At 44.8% G+C, this 16,691-nt stretch overlaps 2 protein-coding genes across 10 annotated transcripts in view; both read left to right on the forward strand.

Annotated features, from left to right (window-relative positions):
* The window catches only part of MYO9B (myosin IXB), a 41,710-nt gene extending 31,265 nt beyond the window's left edge, over nucleotides 1–10,445 (forward strand). For 3 of the 9 annotated variants that reach the window (XM_014882975.2, XM_014882977.2, XM_014882981.2), the window contains 18 exons: nucleotides 24–90; nucleotides 438–568; nucleotides 1,207–1,364; nucleotides 1,473–1,651; nucleotides 2,124–2,222; nucleotides 2,728–2,904; nucleotides 3,386–3,427; nucleotides 3,968–4,079; nucleotides 4,229–4,299; nucleotides 4,755–4,947; nucleotides 5,263–5,391; nucleotides 5,974–6,079; nucleotides 6,754–6,885; nucleotides 7,834–7,957; nucleotides 8,371–8,418; nucleotides 8,880–9,019; nucleotides 9,276–9,403; nucleotides 9,553–10,445. In XM_014882975.2, the coding sequence (XP_014738461.2) occupies nucleotides 24–90; nucleotides 438–568; nucleotides 1,207–1,364; nucleotides 1,473–1,651; nucleotides 2,124–2,222; nucleotides 2,728–2,904; nucleotides 3,386–3,427; nucleotides 3,968–4,079; nucleotides 4,229–4,299; nucleotides 4,755–4,947; nucleotides 5,263–5,391; nucleotides 5,974–6,079; nucleotides 6,754–6,885; nucleotides 7,834–7,957; nucleotides 8,371–8,418; nucleotides 8,880–9,019; nucleotides 9,276–9,403; nucleotides 9,553–9,989 (2,473 nt within the window). In that variant the 3' untranslated portion in view covers nucleotides 9,990–10,445. Of the gene's footprint in view, nucleotides 1–23; nucleotides 91–437; nucleotides 569–1,206; nucleotides 1,365–1,472; nucleotides 1,652–2,123; nucleotides 2,223–2,727; nucleotides 2,905–3,385; nucleotides 3,428–3,967; nucleotides 4,080–4,228; nucleotides 4,300–4,754; nucleotides 4,948–5,262; nucleotides 5,392–5,973; nucleotides 6,080–6,753; nucleotides 6,886–7,314; nucleotides 7,507–7,833; nucleotides 7,958–8,370; nucleotides 8,419–8,879; nucleotides 9,020–9,275; nucleotides 9,416–9,552 lie in introns of those variants that run through there. The other 6 variants (XM_014882982.2, XM_014882984.2, XM_014882976.2 and 3 more) reach the window with 4 other exon arrangements.
* Nucleotides 10,446–10,713: 268 nt separating this feature from the next.
* Nucleotides 10,714–15,233, forward strand: USE1 (unconventional SNARE in the ER 1). The gene is made up of 8 exons (XM_014883058.2): nucleotides 10,714–11,073; nucleotides 11,231–11,280; nucleotides 11,833–11,911; nucleotides 12,377–12,529; nucleotides 12,753–12,771; nucleotides 13,485–13,515; nucleotides 13,756–13,918; nucleotides 14,122–15,233. Exons 1-8 carry the CDS (start codon nucleotides 10,936–10,938, stop codon nucleotides 14,302–14,304), a joined length of 816 nt encoding a protein of 271 aa, XP_014738544.2. The 5' UTR covers nucleotides 10,714–10,935; the 3' UTR covers nucleotides 14,305–15,233.
* The last annotated feature ends 1,458 nt before the right edge of the window (nucleotides 15,234–16,691 follow it).

A 16,691-nucleotide genomic window follows, 5' to 3' on the forward strand; every position in this document is an offset into this window, starting at 1 on the left:
TTCTGAAACTCATTTTACTACAGGAAGAAGGGGAGTTCAGCTTCATTAAGTGACCTCTCAACTCTGGCCCAGACTGTTGCCATGAACCAGGTACTGAGGCTGTTGTGTATATTTACACTTAATTGTTTATAAATATTAAAGACTAGTAAATAATTTTTATAGTATGTTTCTGTGTTCCTTCAGCTTGATTTTCTTTTTGCTTGATACCCATGTAAAAACAGTCATCAGGAAGTATTATACAGTAATTTGAAAACCTAATTTGTGATAAATGGATCCTTGATCAAAGCATTAAATATTCTTATATTCTTATATTAGGGAGGGAATCGGGTAAAGTGCTTTGTCTTAATGAAGCAAACTTCACCATTGTAGCTTTTTAAACCATTTAAAGAATCTGTATTACTCAAATTGCAGTTTTTGACTTCTCCTCTCTCCTGTAGCAATCACCAGATCCAATTGAAGAAGAAAAAGGCAACAAGAAATACCCTGTGCAGAAGAAACCCAGTGACCACTTCCCTACCTCGGACTCGGCCGTTCCCGTGCAGCCAGCGAGTCAGCAAGGGGATGCCAAGTATGGCTTGTGTGTGTGCCTGGCCTGTCTTTGGGAAAATTAAAAAAAAAAAAAAGATTTTCCATTGGTGCTTGAGCTGGGCACCTTGAGACTGTGATTGTGGAGAGGCACAAGTTGGCATCAGCTACACGAGTGGCTGTGTTGCTGTTTCATGTTGCTCTGAGCATGATATCTGACCCTGCTGAGGAACAGATTCTCTGCTTCTTGCATAACACTTTCTGTGAACTGGTTCTTTTTAAAATAAGAACCAACTTACAGCTGGGATTAAAGGTTCATGTAGTGTAATACAACACCAAGAGAAAAGCTGAAGAACGTAGCAAGCATGTAATACTGCTTCCCTGGCCTGCTCCAGGCTCTGGCATTCTGCTGCCCAGGGACTTCCTGAGCCAGAAATGATGTTTTGGATATGTGAGGTGTTGTCTGTATGTGCTGAAGGTCTGATCTTGTAAATACCAAAAAGTCCAGGTGTGCTTTCACACTCTTTCCTTTCTTTGTGCTGCTCAGTTTTCCTTCAGGTTGGGCCTTAAATATTCCCCACAGTTGTGAACCAGTTGTGGGTTATTGTTAAGAGCCTGTTCTTGTGGCAGAGCCAGCTTCCATTACTAATGGGACAGACTTGTATCTGCTTTTGTATTCAGGTCTGCTTTCAAAAGCCCTTTGCGTAGACTTTTGGGGAAAAAGCCAGACAAGAAAATTGCAAAGGAGAGTTCTGATGTGATTGAGGAAGGAGATGGCCTCTCCCTCGTGTCCTGTGTCCTCTTCACAGACACAGGAGGAACCCAGAAAGTTTCAGACGGTGAGTTTGGTGATTTAACCCTCAGCACAGCGCGTCCTGTCTGCGAGGAAACAACTGCTGCAGAATTTCCTCACCGTGCTTGAATGTACAAACCCATTTCTTTGGCAGGTTCTTCGGGGCAGCCAGGCCGGCCCCAGGCTGGGAAGGAGAGCAGCAAAGCAAAGAAGAACAGAACCATAAAGATCAGCAAGATCTCGAGCGTGTCCCAGAACTGGCGCGCGTCCATGGTCCGGGAGATCGCGAACGCCAACGAGCTGAAACACCTGGATGAGTTCCTGCTAAACAAGGTGAAAGGCTCCCAGCCATGATGGAATTCAAGTCTTTGTTCACTGTTTGTGTAAATTTTAAAGCCTGCTGGTCTCGGTGCAAGTTTGTGTTATAATCTAAAGCAAAAGGGGAATTGATTGGATGGTTTGACTGGGGTAGGTCTGCATTAGGACCCTTCCTATTCTTTTCCTAAAGTTGCTGAATGCATAATATTGCATTAAATACAATACAGGGCATTTGTGTTGGTTCTTTGTTTACAAATGAGTGGGTAGAAAAACTTATATTAAAAAAAAAGTGAGAGTTGTAAGTAAAGAAAGTTTTCTAAAGCCCAACTACCCCACTCCCCTTTTTTCTATCATCAGCACAGTGCATTAAAAATGTTGTTTTAAATAATTGGAATGGTCACAAATGACTAAGCCCAGCCACTGAAGCTTAACTCTGTTCAGATGTTCTTTTTTTAACAAAATCTGATGCAGATGTATTTTTTTCTAGATCAATGACTTACGCTCCCAGAAGTCTGGTGTTGAATGTTTGTTTTTTGAAGCCACAGAGAAGTTCAGAGGAAACATCAAGACCATGTACTCTGCTCCTGTAAGTAGTAAGTCTCAATAAAGGAAAGTTGGCAGGCAATAAATGAATTGGGTGTGTAGGTTAAAGGCTTGGCCTGCAGCACTTCAACAAAGCAGTTCAGCAATTCTCAGCACAGAATTCAGAACTGAATGTTAGACTCATTTTACAGTTCTGCTGTAATCTCAAGCAGCCTGCTTTGTTTTCCTTTTCTCATTCATTCAGCCATAAATTTATTTTTAGAAATGGATGGATTTTGCTGTCTTCAGCCTCTTAATGCTGCTGTGTTTGAACACCAAAGAGAAGAGCCAACAGCTTTTCCAATATTCTTCTGACACTGCCTTGTGTCAGCCAAGTGCTGTTGGACAGTGCAGGAGGGAAGTGTGTTAACTTGTTTCTGTCATGGGCTGTTATCTTTGACTTTGATCATGGCTGTGCTTTTTCACCTCTGAACTTAAGTACATGAAAATATGAAACTGTCTCAACAGTATCAAAAAGGAATGTCTGACAAGTATTTTTCCTTCTTTAGAACGGACAAATCCATGTTGGCTATAAAGATCTGGTGGAAAATTACCAGCTCCTAGTTACAAACCTGGCCAAAAAAAGGGAAGAGAAAGAAGTCAAGCTGGTTTTGAATCTCTTTCTATCCCTTCTGGATGAATTCATTAGAGGATATACAAAGAAAGAGGAATCTGAGCAGCCTAAGGTATGAAAGTTATTCTTTTATTGGGTTATGGGATGCTGAAACACAGATGCTCTCTTAACATAAGGGACCTGTGTTACCTCAGAAACCTTTTCCATAGCATTCTTTATTACTTGGGAAACACTAGTCATGCACACATCATGTGTGTAACAAATTCTGATTGCTGATACACCTTTATGGAATTGTTAATTTTTTAACTTAATATTTTCAGAATCTGAAAGTGTGCATTTTCTTTGGTGAAAACATAGGAGTTCTCTGGAGGTTTGAGAGCTGGAGTTGCTTTGTCATCAGGCAGTGAGCTCAGTTGGTTTTTAGGAAGTTGATAGTGAGAGCTCAGACAACCCTCAAACCAAGCTGAAGCTGCAGGATAGTGTCTCGAATGTCTGGAGGTGAAGTAAAGTCTGGGAAACTCAATAGGGGAGAAAAAAAAGGAATGGAATGTCTGAATTTCAAAGACTAAGGCCAGTTTTGTTTCCCACTGCAGCAAACCAAAGCCCAGAAGAAGAAACGGAAACAGGATCGTGCAGTAAGTGCTTTCTTTTTGCAGTAATCCAAGTCCTCAGGTGCACTCACAGAACACAAACACCCTTTGAAGAGCTTGAATTTGTACTGACATTCTGGTTTGTTTTGTATGCTCATTCACTTACCTCTTTCATGAAGATGTGACAATATAAAACTGGTTTTCACAAAGCAGAGATCTTGCTCATGCAGTCATAGATGGCACTCAAGCATTTTCTTGCTTTTCCATGGCTTCTTTTAGAGTCTAAAGGCTTTCTCAAGCATGGGCTGTTTAGGAGAAAACAACTACTAAATATGAATAACAAAACTGTAGCTCTTGTATTGTATTGATGAACTTTAAGGCAGCAAGTCAATTACGAAATGTTCCAGCAAACCTAACTGCCGTAAGATAGGGTGAAATTTGGTTTCAGGGTGAAAGCTTTCAGCTGTAATTGTAAAATAAAAGGTGAAAATCTGAGATAGGGTAGACGATTTTATTAATAATAATAATAATAATAATTTTTAAAAGGCAAAAAGAGTTCACTGATTCCTTGCTGTCTCTCACCAGATTGAAGAGCACAATGGCCACGTGTTCACAAACTACCAAGTGAGCATCCGGCAGTCGTGTGAGCACTGCTCCTCCTACATCTGGCCCATGGAGAAGGCCTGTCTGTGCAGTGGTGAGTGAACACACCTCAGCTGTGCAGACTGCTTGTAAGTCTGCCTGCTACAGGTGGGCTTGGGAACAGGCCATGTAGAAATGGATAATTCAGGATGCCAAGTGTTTCAGTGTGATTTAGATGCTTGTAACAATTTCTCCTTTCTCTAGTTTGCAAGCTGACTTGTCACAAGAAGTGCATGTCCAAAATCCAGAGCAGCTGTACCTCCTGTGGGAAAAAGGTAAGGCCCATGGATCTGGGATGGGGTTCTGTGCTACCAGAAGTGCATGCAAAATGCTGCCTTTATTTCTCAGTAAATGAACAGAGTATGTCCAGGCACTGAACAAAAAGTGCTTAAACAGTTCCCTTCCATGTCTGCATGTAGTCAGAGAGAGGCCCTGCACTTGCAGAAGCAGAGCATTCTAGGAGGTGATGCTTGAGCTAATTTAGGAACCCTTCTCACAGAGTGTGTGTTGGCCAAACTGATACAGAAATCCTGCAGTGTGAACCATAAAGGCTTTTTACTGCTGCAGCTCAGCAAATCTGCCTTATGACCAAAGGCATGTAGCAAGCCAGGAGAGAGCACTCAGCTCTAGTTTCTGGAATCATAAGGCACGTGTAGCAGGAAGCCATGGCCTTGTGTAGCTGGGGAAGGAGGGGGAGCTGACAGAGGGATCCCACGTGTGTGACCCCCAGGGCGAGCAGGACACAGAGCCCCGGCACTTCGGGGTGTGCGTGAGCGCCCTGACCAGCGACAGGAACTCGGTGCCTGTGGTCATGGAGAAGCTGCTGGAGTACGTGGAGATGCACGGGCTCTACACAGAGGGCATCTACCGGAAATCAGGATCGGCAAATCGGATGAAGGAGCTGAAGCAGTTGCTGCAAGAAGGTCAGGCAGTGTTGTCCACCCCTTGTACTTCATTGCATATCAGTTTTCCCTGCAATTCTCTTCTGTCTGAAAGTGTCTGTCACTTCTTAGTGTTTAAAAACAGCTTTTTGTTGACTGTGCAGGCTGCATTATTTTTGTTGGCTGCCTAAAGCCCTTTAGTACCTTTAAATTACTATCTTTTGCCTATTTTTAACTTCTGAATTGCCATTTGGATTGTGTGAACAGGAGTTTTGAATGTTTCTAATCTTATTTCTATGAGGTCTCATTGTATGCATCAAAGGATTCAACTGCTCTAAATAAAACATTTCTTTTCAGACCCAAACTCAGTGAAACTGGAGAATTACCCTATTCACACCATCACAGGGATCCTTAAGCAGTGGCTGAGGGAATTGCCAGACCCACTGATGACCTCAGCACAGTACAATGATTTTCTCAGAGCTGTAGGTAGGTTTTAAAACCATTCTTGAAACATTTCTTCTTTAACTCACTGTGTCCTTGGGAAAAAAAATTCTTAAGCTGCTCATGCTGACTAAACAGCTCTTTCCAGTGTACTTACAACAATGATTTCGACATTTTACATAAAACATATTCCAGGGAATTTCTCCTCTAGCTTACTTGATCTTGCTTCAGGGTTTTTTTTTTATTTTTAATGTGTCACTTACAGCTGTTCTTTCTAAAAACTGTATAAGCATGTGAATGAGTTTCCTTTCAGGCAGGGTTTTTCTTCTTGTTATTCTGGACCAGATCTGAATATACCAATACTTTCAATCCTTAGATTCTTTTAACTTCAGTGGGATTAAGGCACCCAAGACAGTGTTTTAGGTCTTAGTCTGTCACCTGATGATTGCTAACAGCAGTGCCATCTAAAAATGCAAGATAATTGCAGTGCCACCAGGAGTATTTTAACATTCAGTTATAACAGTTGCTAAATGAAATGACTGTAAGACTTAGCAGAATTTAGGAATTTTTAGCTTTCCACTAGCCTTGCACAGCAATTAATATCTTATGTTTTCTCCCTTCGTGCAGAACTGCCAGAGAAACAGGAGCAGCTCCATGCCATTTACAGTGTCCTGGAACAGCTCCCACAAGCAAATCATAATACCTTGGAACGACTCATATTCCATCTTGTCAAGTAATGAGCTTGTTTTCTTCATTTGTAGAGAAACTGGGATTCTAAATGCTTCTTGGAAGCTTTCTAAAGTGTTAAACACCTTGGGTGTCAGTGAGGGGATTGTACTGCTATTTTAGAAATGAAAGAATTGAAGCTGGTAGTTGTGCTCATGAACAGGTGTGTGGTTACTTCTACCACCTGGTGTATTTGGATCAAACCAGGTAAGAACAACTTTGAAGACAAGGTAGATCTCAAAGCCTTGGTCAATCATCTGAGCACCACGATTTAGACAGAGGGGCTTGTAGTGAACTGAGGATGAACATATGCAAGTCCCAGGAGCAGGGATAAATGGTGCTGGTAAAGGGACTGCTCTTACCTGAGGAACCTGAGGATTTTCCAAGCAGCCCTCTGAACATGGGCAAAAGTGATTTTTGAAGAGGCTGAATCACCAGACATGCTTTTGAGAAGCTACCAGACTAGCTTAACCTGTGTGATTCCCTGTTCCTTTGGTACATGAAATGTTGTCTATTTAGTAGGTGTGAAATGATTGTAAAGCTTCTGTGGTCTGCTGTACATACTGAGTGTCCAAGAGGCCTCCTTACATTTTATTTGGGAACTCTGGCAAGGTGTGATCAGGGTGTTTGTATTCCAGCAAGGGCTGCTTAAAATCTCTTTTCCTGCCTGTTGAATTGCAGAGTGGCTTTGATAGAAGATGTGAACCGCATGTCCCCCAACGCCTTGGCCATCGTGTTTGCTCCGTGCCTCTTGCGCTGTCCTGACACCTCTGACCCCTTGACCAGCATGAAGGATGTTTCAAAAACAACCATGTAAGTTTTGGCAGTCTGCTGAGAAGCAGAATGGAATGGGATGGAAGGTCAGTACCACTTCCTGTTACAACTTCATTCGTATCAAGCTGAGAAGCTGAGGTTCAAGACTTGTTGAATTCTTGCTCTGCCAGTGCTGCCAATTCATACACCCCTCTCAGACCTTCCACCTGTCTCCATTTTACGAAGCATAAAGTAGGATGATCTATAACTCTTAACTATCAGGTTTGTGTTTTACATCAAGATAATCTATTTTTTGGGGGCTTGTACCCTAATCATCTATTTTGCTGAGATACAAGGCATAATAAACAATATGATATAGAATTAAGCTGTCTCCTGCATACTTGGAACCCCCTGATGATCTCTTCTGCATTGTTCTTTGAATTGAAGACAGTTCTTTCCTTGACCCTCTCTGTTCTCCTCACCCTCCAGCAACTCTGGCTGTGAAAGCCCCTCACCATCCTCACTGCATGGCTGGCCTTGTCTCTGCCTCCAATGGAAACAGAGTTTGAAAAATGACAGCTTTTTGTAACTTCTTACTGACCCCTGGGGCCATAGAGGTGGAGAAGGGCAGTTGCAAGCTCGTTGTGTCTCTGCCACCCTGTGCCAGCACAGGGACAACAGGTAGAACAGCTGGAGCTGTTGGCAGCCATGGTAATGTCTGTCTGCTCACCACTGTGTACAGCCAGCATGGGAGGCTCTGGTGATCCCAGGACGAACATGTGCCATTACCTGTCACCATTTCCTGTCCTGTTGTGCCTGCTGTGTTGGACTCTTCACCTGTTACCATGCAGTGCTGCTGTGAGGGATGGGCTGGGACACTGTGCTTGTGCTCCAGCCACATGTGTGTGACAAACACCCCCAGGCCAGGAGCAGCATCCCATCCCACCATGGTTGTTTCAGAACCTTCATGGTATGAGGCAGCTCAATAAGCTCTTGCCTTTCTCACAGGTGTGTAGAGATGCTCATAAAGGAGCAGATAAGGAAGTACAAGATAAAAATGGAAGAAATCAATCAGCTGGAAGCAGCAGAGAGCTTCGCTTTCCGACGGCTCTCATTGCTTCGGCAGAACACGGTAAGTGTTGAAATAAAACATCAGATTCTTGGGGAGAGAGTGCTACTTCTCCTGTCCATCCATTCAGTGAGTCAAAAACCCGTTGGGAAAAAAAAAAAGTGCCCAAAACTGTAGATAGGAGCTAAATATAGAGCTGCACTGAAGTTCTGCTAAATGAAGGGTGCAGGGGTGGGAATCTGCTTTTGTGCTGGTCAAAATCTATTCCCGTGTAATTCTGTCAGTGGAACTAAGATTGAGTGTCTGACATGGCAAAAGAGTTCCTTCACTCCAGAGATGGCTGGTGTGCAAAAATAAGCTGCATTCTAGGAGGGAAAATACACTTACTCTTTTGGGTTTTTGTACTGATTAATACAAACCAAACTGTGTCTGATCAAAGGCTGCATATAGTGAATTTGGTTTCCATCTCTCTCTAGCTCTGGCCTATAAAACTTGGGTTCTCTTCCCCTTATGAGGGGAAGCTGGTATGTACAACTGCCTGGCTCCAGTGCATGGGGTTTTTTTATGGTATTCTTGCATGACTAAAATACTTACACGGGTTGTAACTCAGTTTTAAACACTCCTTTGAGCAATCAGGACTGCATGTACTGGTGCAACTTCCTCCCCAGACTGCATGCAGGGCTGTCATCACCTGGTGTTGTATAGACACTGTATGTAACTTACATTGGATATAATAATACTACTCATTAAGTGACTACTAAAACTAAGCTGAGCTTGACAGATAAAAAAAGATAACAAAATCCTGGAAATCAGGTGAATAGGAAATTTTCTCTTACTTTTTGAAACATTTATATGGATAACTAACAACTCTTCATTCAATTCCATCAGCCTCTCCTTTGACCTACTCATTTGTCCCACTCTGAAACTTGCAGATGAATGTATCTGCTTGTGACTGACAAGTGTTACACGTGAATCTGTCTTGCAGAGTAAAAGCTCTCAGGTCAAAGGAAATGACAGTGGCACCTCAGAGCTGGACTCAGTGCACGAAGAGGAGGAGGTTTCTGAAGCCAACAACCGGGAGAAGGAGATTCTCATTGATCGCATACAGTCGATAAAAGAAGAAAAGTAAGTGTCCCTTTACCTGGTCAGGCCATGCCCTTTGCACTTGGAAGCAACACAGGTAGTAAAGCAAGATACATTTTGTCCAAAAGGATCTAACTCTGTTCTGTAGGCCTTTACAAGGGAGAAAAGGAAAATACAAAGCACTAGCTGAAAGAAAATACCATGATCATTCATAGTTAATGACTACATGCTTTACCTCTGAACATGAGCTGCATAAAGCTGCTCGTGTCAGAGGTGCTGCAGCCTGTGTTTGATGCAGGGAGGACATCACTTACCGCTTACCTGAGCTCGACCAGCGAGGCTCTGACGAGGAAAACGTGGACTCGGAGACCTCTGCCAGCACAGAGAGCCTGCTGGAGGACAAACCAGGCCGGATGGATACCGAAGGTCAGTATTAAGGTAGTAAGTGCTTTTTTTTTATTCTACATCTTTCACTGTATACAGCCAGGTGACCAAACATTAACTGGTCACAGTGGCTCATATCGAGTTACATTTTAGGCCTGCTATCAGTCTCTAAGTATCTTATTTCTTTAAAGCAATTATTGGATTACACTGCTGTGCTCAGAGCTCCAGCGTGCCTGCCAAAGACATTTGCAAAGTGCCTTCTCTCCCGCAAATCTCTTCAAATTCTTCCTCTGCCTCCCTGGCTTCAAGGCGCAGATACTCCTTAACACTGTCCAAGATTAAAGTGCCCCGTCGAACTCCGGTGATGCCAACAGCAAACATAAAACTTCCTCCCGGGCTGTTCAAATGTACAGAATCCCAGGACAAGGTTTTGGCTAAGGAAGAGTGTCAGGTGGTGCAGCGGAGGGAGCAGCCAGCGAGGCGGACTGACAGCATCCAGTCGGTGTACATTGCACAAGGGTCTGCACTGGCCCACGCTCAGGAACTCGGGGATGAATACGAGCCCACGGCAAAACTCAAACGCAGGTTCTCGGACCCTTACTCTCACATTCCCTGTGTGGAGAAGTGAAATTCTTCAGCTCTCCGGACTCTTCTTGAAGTTGACCACAGCTTTGGCTTTAACCCTTTGAAGGCTGTGAACTTGTTCATGGTCTCTTAAGTGGCTGCAGGGAAGGCAGCCCAGAAATGTACAGTACTGTAAGGGTTAAACAAGGTTGTTTTAAGCAAATATTCTCCACTTTAAATTAAAACCTTGCAAAGAAAGTAAAGCTTAATGTTGAATACATGGGTTGAGTGTACAGGAAACAAGCCCCCCCCCATTCCGCTGCTGTGCCTTTTCCATTTGCCTTACAATGGACTCTCATGGGACCAACAGTGAGTTTAGGTCAATGTGTGTTGCCTTAATGTTTTGTATGATTTTATGACAATTTTCTCTGTGGTTTACAGAACTGTTAATGCGGTAATAGCCTTAACTGAGACCAACATGTATAAAACGTTTATTAAAACATTGCACTTTTAAAAAATACATGTAGTAGTTTATCGATGTCTGTCTAACAAGCAATTTATTCCGAAGGAAGCCTTTAATCGGGTACTGTTTTTATAGAGTACTGATAAAGGACGGGGAAACGGGAAGCACTAACGCGGCTGCAGTGTCAGAGGGGAGGATTTTGGTGCTCCTGGAGCAAAGACAGAACCCCCATGCTGGGTGTGCTGTGCGGAGCCGCCTCCCCTCAGTGCGGGGACGCACCTGAGGGCGAGCTGCGATCCTCCATCGGCACCTGGAAGCCGCGGCCGTGCCCCGGCCCCTCACGGCGCTGCGCCATGTTGGACTGCGAGAAGAGCTCAGCTCGCTCACAGCAGCCGCCACAGCGCTGCCCCAGCGGCTCCGAACCGCAGCTGCCTCTGTGCCCGTGCACGGGCATTGCATTCGCGGGAAGTTTTTGGGTTTTTTAAATAAACCGGGGCGCTCACGGCCCGCCCGGCGCTTCCCGTCCCTCCCCGCGCCCCGCCCCAAGATGGCGCCCGGCGCTGAGGCGAGTTCCGGTGCCACCATGGCCGCGACGCGGCTGGAGCTGAACTTGATGCGGCTCCTGAGCCGGTGCGAGGCGCTGGCGGCGGAGCGGCGCGACCCCGAGGAGTGGCGGCTGGAGAAGGTGAGGCCGCCGCGCTCCTCCCGCCCCTCTGCCCCGCACACCGCGTCCGGCCTCAGTAACCGAGACGGGGAGCGCTGTGGTGATAAACTCACAGCTTTGGCCACAAAAGGGTATTTCTCCTTAATGCTGCCGCTTAAAGTGTTGTTTTTGCCCTCAGTATGTGGCTGCTCTGGAGGACATGCTCCGGGAGCTGAAGAAGCAGGCCAGGTGAGCCCCTGGGTGCCCGTTGTGGGGTTTGTGCTTCTGGGAAAACCCTTTGGGATGGAGATCCTCCAGGGGAGGATACCAGGAAAAATTCCTGCAGTGAAAGTAGTAAAACACTGGAACGGGCTGCCCAGGGATGGGGTGGAGTCACCACCACTGGAAGTGTTCAAAAAGCGAGCAGATGTAGCACTTTGCAATACGGTTAAGTGGGAACGGGGGGATTCAGTCGAAGGTTGGATTTGGTGATCTTGCAGTACTTTTGTAACACTAATGACACAGTGATTCAGTAATGTCTTACCTGGAAGTCAGCCATACCCCACAAACACCACAGCAGCATGCACTTCCCTGTGGAAACACCTGTTCCCTGAGCCCTCCCGGCCTTGGAAAAGGTGATTTGCAGAGGGTTGTAAGTGTATTCCCAACCTGAGGCTATTTCTGCTTCTTTGAAGAGCCATATGGGTTTGGTTTTATTATTATTATTTCATTTGGAAAGTAGAACAGTAGAAAATGCTGATAACTTTTGGTTTTCATATTAGTATCTTTCAATTCCAACAGCAAGCCAGCCCCTGAACTGCTGAATGAATACTCTCGCAAAGTGGACTTCCTAAAGGGACTCCTAGAAGCTGAAAAATTGGTAAGATCTAGTAAATCAGCTTGAAAAGACTCCAGTACTCTGTGTTTATATTTACCTATTGCCTGCTTCCTATGCTTACTTTTATTTTACATCTCAAAATAACTATTGTTAAAATCTTACTAGGCGCTCCTAAAAAGCCTGAATAAATATATTGGATTCGTGTTTTGTTAAAAGGAGGTATTGTATGAAATTTCCTTTCAAAAGCAAAGTATATGTAGCGTTCATCTTTCTCACTCCTTTGTTGGGAGATGCAGGGGCAGGTACTGTCCCTGTCTGGGATGGTGCCAGGTGTACCTGGAGAGCTGAGAAATGTCAATAGGCTGGGGTTTGGTCAGTGAGGTGCACTCAGTGCTGCTGTTCAGGCTGACTTCACTGTTGGGATTGCACCTTGTGGGTCACACCCCGGCTGCCTCACACTGCAGAGTCTCATATCCCTGACTGTTCCCTGCTTCTCCCCACTCCCAGTCTTCATCGACAGAAAAGGCTCTGGCAAACCAGTTGCTGGCCCCTGGGCGCACCCCGACCACAGCCAAGGAGAGAACCCCGGCCACCAAAACCGTCCATCTGCAGACCAAGGCACGCTGCACGGGCCAGATGAGGAGAGAGCTGCTTGGCACAGTACGTGCAGTGCTGCTGATTTACACATTGTCCTGCTTGTGTTCAGCTGCCTCAGGGTTCTAAACCTCGCCTGGCACACCTCAGGGTGTCTCAGAAATGTCCCAGGCTAGGTGGGGAGTCACCTCTTTAAATCCTGGGCACAGGCATTCTGCCAGGCCTGCAAGGCTGTCCTTTATCACTGACCCTTTGTAATCTGCAGTTTTGGTTCTCTTTCTCCTCCCAGGACCCCCTGGCTACTGATGGTAAGTTTGATCTCTTGTTTCCTTTAACTGTAGTCAACCTGAGTCTTACACGGAGGGGAAGAGTGAGGTCAGGTGCTCAAGATTCCCCAGAGTGTACTTTTAATTTAGTGCCTCACTTCTTTTCAAGACAGCAGATTTTAAAAAGAAACTAAGCCAAAAGCCCTGACAGATGAAGGCAGAAGTGTTGTTACCAATGGTGGCAGGGACTTGGAGGAAGCTCTTTTTGTAGCATTCATGCAGAAACAGACATTCTAATTACAGAATTAGCAGGGGCAATTTATTTTGTGCCTGTTCCCTTCTGCTCTGAGCAAACCACGTGATCCTGGGTGCTTTGAGTAGGTGTTGTTCAGTTCCTCTGGAATACACAGCCATGTTATTCACGTAGGGAACTGGGAGGAATTAATTTGAAGTTTCCATGGCTACCGTTAGAGCAGCTGGAGCTGGGCCAATCTAACATGTCCTGAAAGAACACCAAGACACACAGGCTGAAACCCTGCCCTCAGGGATGTGATTCAGCTGGTGTTTTTCCCCTCTTTTGATGTTGGGTGTCCTCTTCTCCTTGTGGAAGGCAGGTAGGCATTTGACACCCATATTTCGTGGCAGAGGCTAAGTAGGGTTTGGATATCCAAAAATCCCTTACAGGAGTTTTGTTTTTTCAGCTTGTGATTCCAAGGGAATTTATAACATGCTAAATGCTTTTTTAATTTTTCCAGATTCTGAGGAGTTGAACATAAGGAAACGAAAGTAAGTGAAATTTTTTCATTCCAGTGCTCAGTGTTTTGGGAACTGTTTTCCAATTGACCTTTAAATCCCAGATATTATGCTTTAAACTGGGTGAAGTGTCTGCTCACAGAAAGCAAAATATAATGGCTTCAGCTGACTCAATGGGCCTTGTTGTCTTGTAGAGACATAAAATCTCAGAAAGCTTGTGAGATTGACCCACAAGGAAGTGTAAATCCCATTTTTCCCCCTGTGTTCTTGCAGAGGCCTCACATCAGACGAGAAGCAGTCGGCAGTGGAGCTGGATGCTGTGCTGCAGCACCACCAGGACATGCAGGAGAAGCTGGCTGAGGAAATGCTCAGCCTGGCTCGCAGCCTCAAAAACAACACCCTGGCTGCCCAGAACGTGATCAAACAGGACAACCAGGTAGTGCATGTTGAGCTGTGACCCCTCAGTTCTGCAGCCCACAAGGTTCAAGGGCTGAGATGTGAAATCCTGTAGCTCGATTCCAGGTGGGATTGGAGTGGGGAGACTAACACCTGCCTGCAGCTGAACCTTTTCTCTCTTGGAGGAAGCTGCCAGACCTGGCAGCTGTGAGGCTGACGCTGTTTGCTCTCTTTGCTCCACAGACACTGTCACACTCCCTCAGGATGGCAGACCAGAACTTTGAGAAGCTCAAGGACGAGTCTGACCGCCTGGAACAGCACGCCAAGAAATCCGTCAACTGGCTGCTGTGGATAATGCTCATTGTCGTTTGTTTTATATTCATCAGCATGATTCTCTTCATCAGGATTTTCCCCAAACTGAAATGATTCTATTCCATTTTATTTAAAGCTGCCTGCAGTGCAGTGGGAAAGCTCAACTGGTATGAGAACTGTCACAGTCAATGTCCTTAGAGGGCATAGATAGGCCTGTCCAAGGCCCACCTTGAATCTCCTCCCTGTGCAGGCAGTGGAGGGTTTCCTGAGGAAAGCTTTCCACACTTGTTTACTTGGTGTCTGTTGTTGCCTGTTGAGGGGAGAACTGAGGTAATCACAAGAATTTACACTGAGCTGCTAACAAGTTCTTTAGTGGATAAATAGTCATTTTTAATGTGGTTGTGACAAATGTTATGACTCCTCAAAGGCGTTTCGTCAATACAAATTTAAATAACAGTTGAAGTCTTACACTCTTTCCTGTCTTTACAGCTTTTCTGTACTAACTCTAGGAGCTTGCTGCCAACAGGATATTTAATTTCAGTTCTGTACATACACAGCTGCAGGTGTAGGAAGAGAATTCTGCTGTTCAGGTGCTTGCCTGGCTCAGATTCAGAGAATCAACAGGTAAAACTCTTCTCAGGTTCACCTTTTGCCCAGATGAGTATTTGGGACTTCGGACTTTACCATCTTCTCCAGTTTAGATTTACTACAGGCCTGGAGTTGCTTTCTGTGCAGTGTTTACTTCCCTTTTGTGCGTGCAAATGTTCTCACCTCTCATTGTTGTGTTGATGCCGTTGCACGAAGGAAACACCGTGACCCTGCCACCTTGGAACTGTACACACAGTGCTGCAGGTGGCACAGACCTCACCTGTGCAAACATGCTTGTGCTGGAAGATGAGGGCAAAGGAAGGTGGTGTCTTCAAGATGGAAATAATTTTAAAAAATATTCAGCCTTTTCTTTTTGAGCGAATTATTCCTGTTAAGCGTTGTCTTAAGAGTTCACAAAAATAAAACAGGAAAAATAAACTCGTATTTTTAAAACACTGCTGCTGCTAGAAAAACTTGGAGGCTGCATTAAAGTGGGGTTTGTGTGACAGCCTGAGAGTGTCTGTAGGTGCTTGTGATAAGCTGAAAGCAAACCCTTCTGCATCCCTGCTGGTCAGTGTCCAGGTGTGTCCCGTGAGGAGGTGAGGGGCAGCAGGTGACCCCGGCTGTGCTTTGGTCTGGAACCAAACCATGGGGTGTTCCAGGCCTGGCTGCTGATCCCAACAGCCCCAGGACAGGGGATGGTGGGGGAAGAGCTGTTTGTCACAATTGGGAACATCCAGCTTTGCACTGAACACATCCCAAAGCACCAGGCTCTACGGCAGAGCTGTGCTCTCCTCTGTACAAACCTGGTAATGAAGACAGATAACATTTTTTAAACAAAGTATTTCTGTTCATTTCACACAATGTTTGCAATGTAGTATGCCACTCACTTATGGATTATCAAATGAATAATTATATTATGAGGTACAGCTTTTAATTCCAGCTACTTGGATACCTGTGATATACTCCTGTTTTACTTACCTTGAATTTAGAGAAATGTATTGTAGGAATCAATGCATGGGCATTTCTGCTTTTCCCAGTTGTTTTCCTTCATCTATATGTAATGTTTGACATTTCACTGTGCTTCATTAGTCAATGCTGTGTCACCAAATAATTCTTTCAATTCTAATTGTTCACTACTTTCCCTGCAGGCATTTCAATGCCGAGCTCTTCTCTTAGAGGCTGAATGTGATGCTGGAGTGGTTTTTGTGTGTGAGATTTTGGGGTGCAACCTTCATGCTTCATCATCCATAACATTGTTGTCTTTATTACTTGAAAGAAATTATTTTTCCCTAGCTTGCAAAAGATTTGGTGCATCATTGCAGACAAGTTTAGAACTGAATTTTGCTATCAGCAAAATGGGTTGCCTATAACTTTTTGGCACTTGTAAATTAGGAAATTTTTGATTGGAAAGACATGAAAGGGAGCTGCTAGTGATAGCTTGCCTCCCAAGTCACAGATACTGATTTACAAAGAAACCTGCATGGAGTGAGTTCAGAAACCACTTAGCTTTTGACCATTGACATTTCATAGGTGTTTGTTATTTTGAATGAACGGCCAGGAGTGAACCCTGTAACACTTTTTGTTATCTCCAGCGGCCGTTGAGCACTGAGCCTCTGCTTCCTGGGGCTTCTCTCCCAGGTGGAAGAATGTTCCCTTCTTCCCCCAACCCAACGGATCCACTGCCTCAGCAACCCCTGCACACAAAGGCTGGGTTGTTGTCTTTGCTTTTCTCGAGTTAGCAATTGGAATCATTCAGCACCACTTTGAAGATGGGAGCTGGTGCTATTTAGAATAAACAATGACTCAGGGCTTTGTGACATTTCCCAGATGAATGACAGTTTATTTTTGATTGACCTGTGGGGGGTGGTGGATGCTCTGCTGCTCCAGCCCTCAGCTCCATTTCATGGCAC

Source organism: Sturnus vulgaris, chromosome 26, assembly GCF_052056855.1.
Source record: "Sturnus vulgaris isolate bStuVul1 chromosome 26, bStuVul1.hap1, whole genome shotgun sequence".
Classification (NCBI taxonomy): Eukaryota; Metazoa; Chordata; class Aves; order Passeriformes; family Sturnidae; genus Sturnus; species Sturnus vulgaris.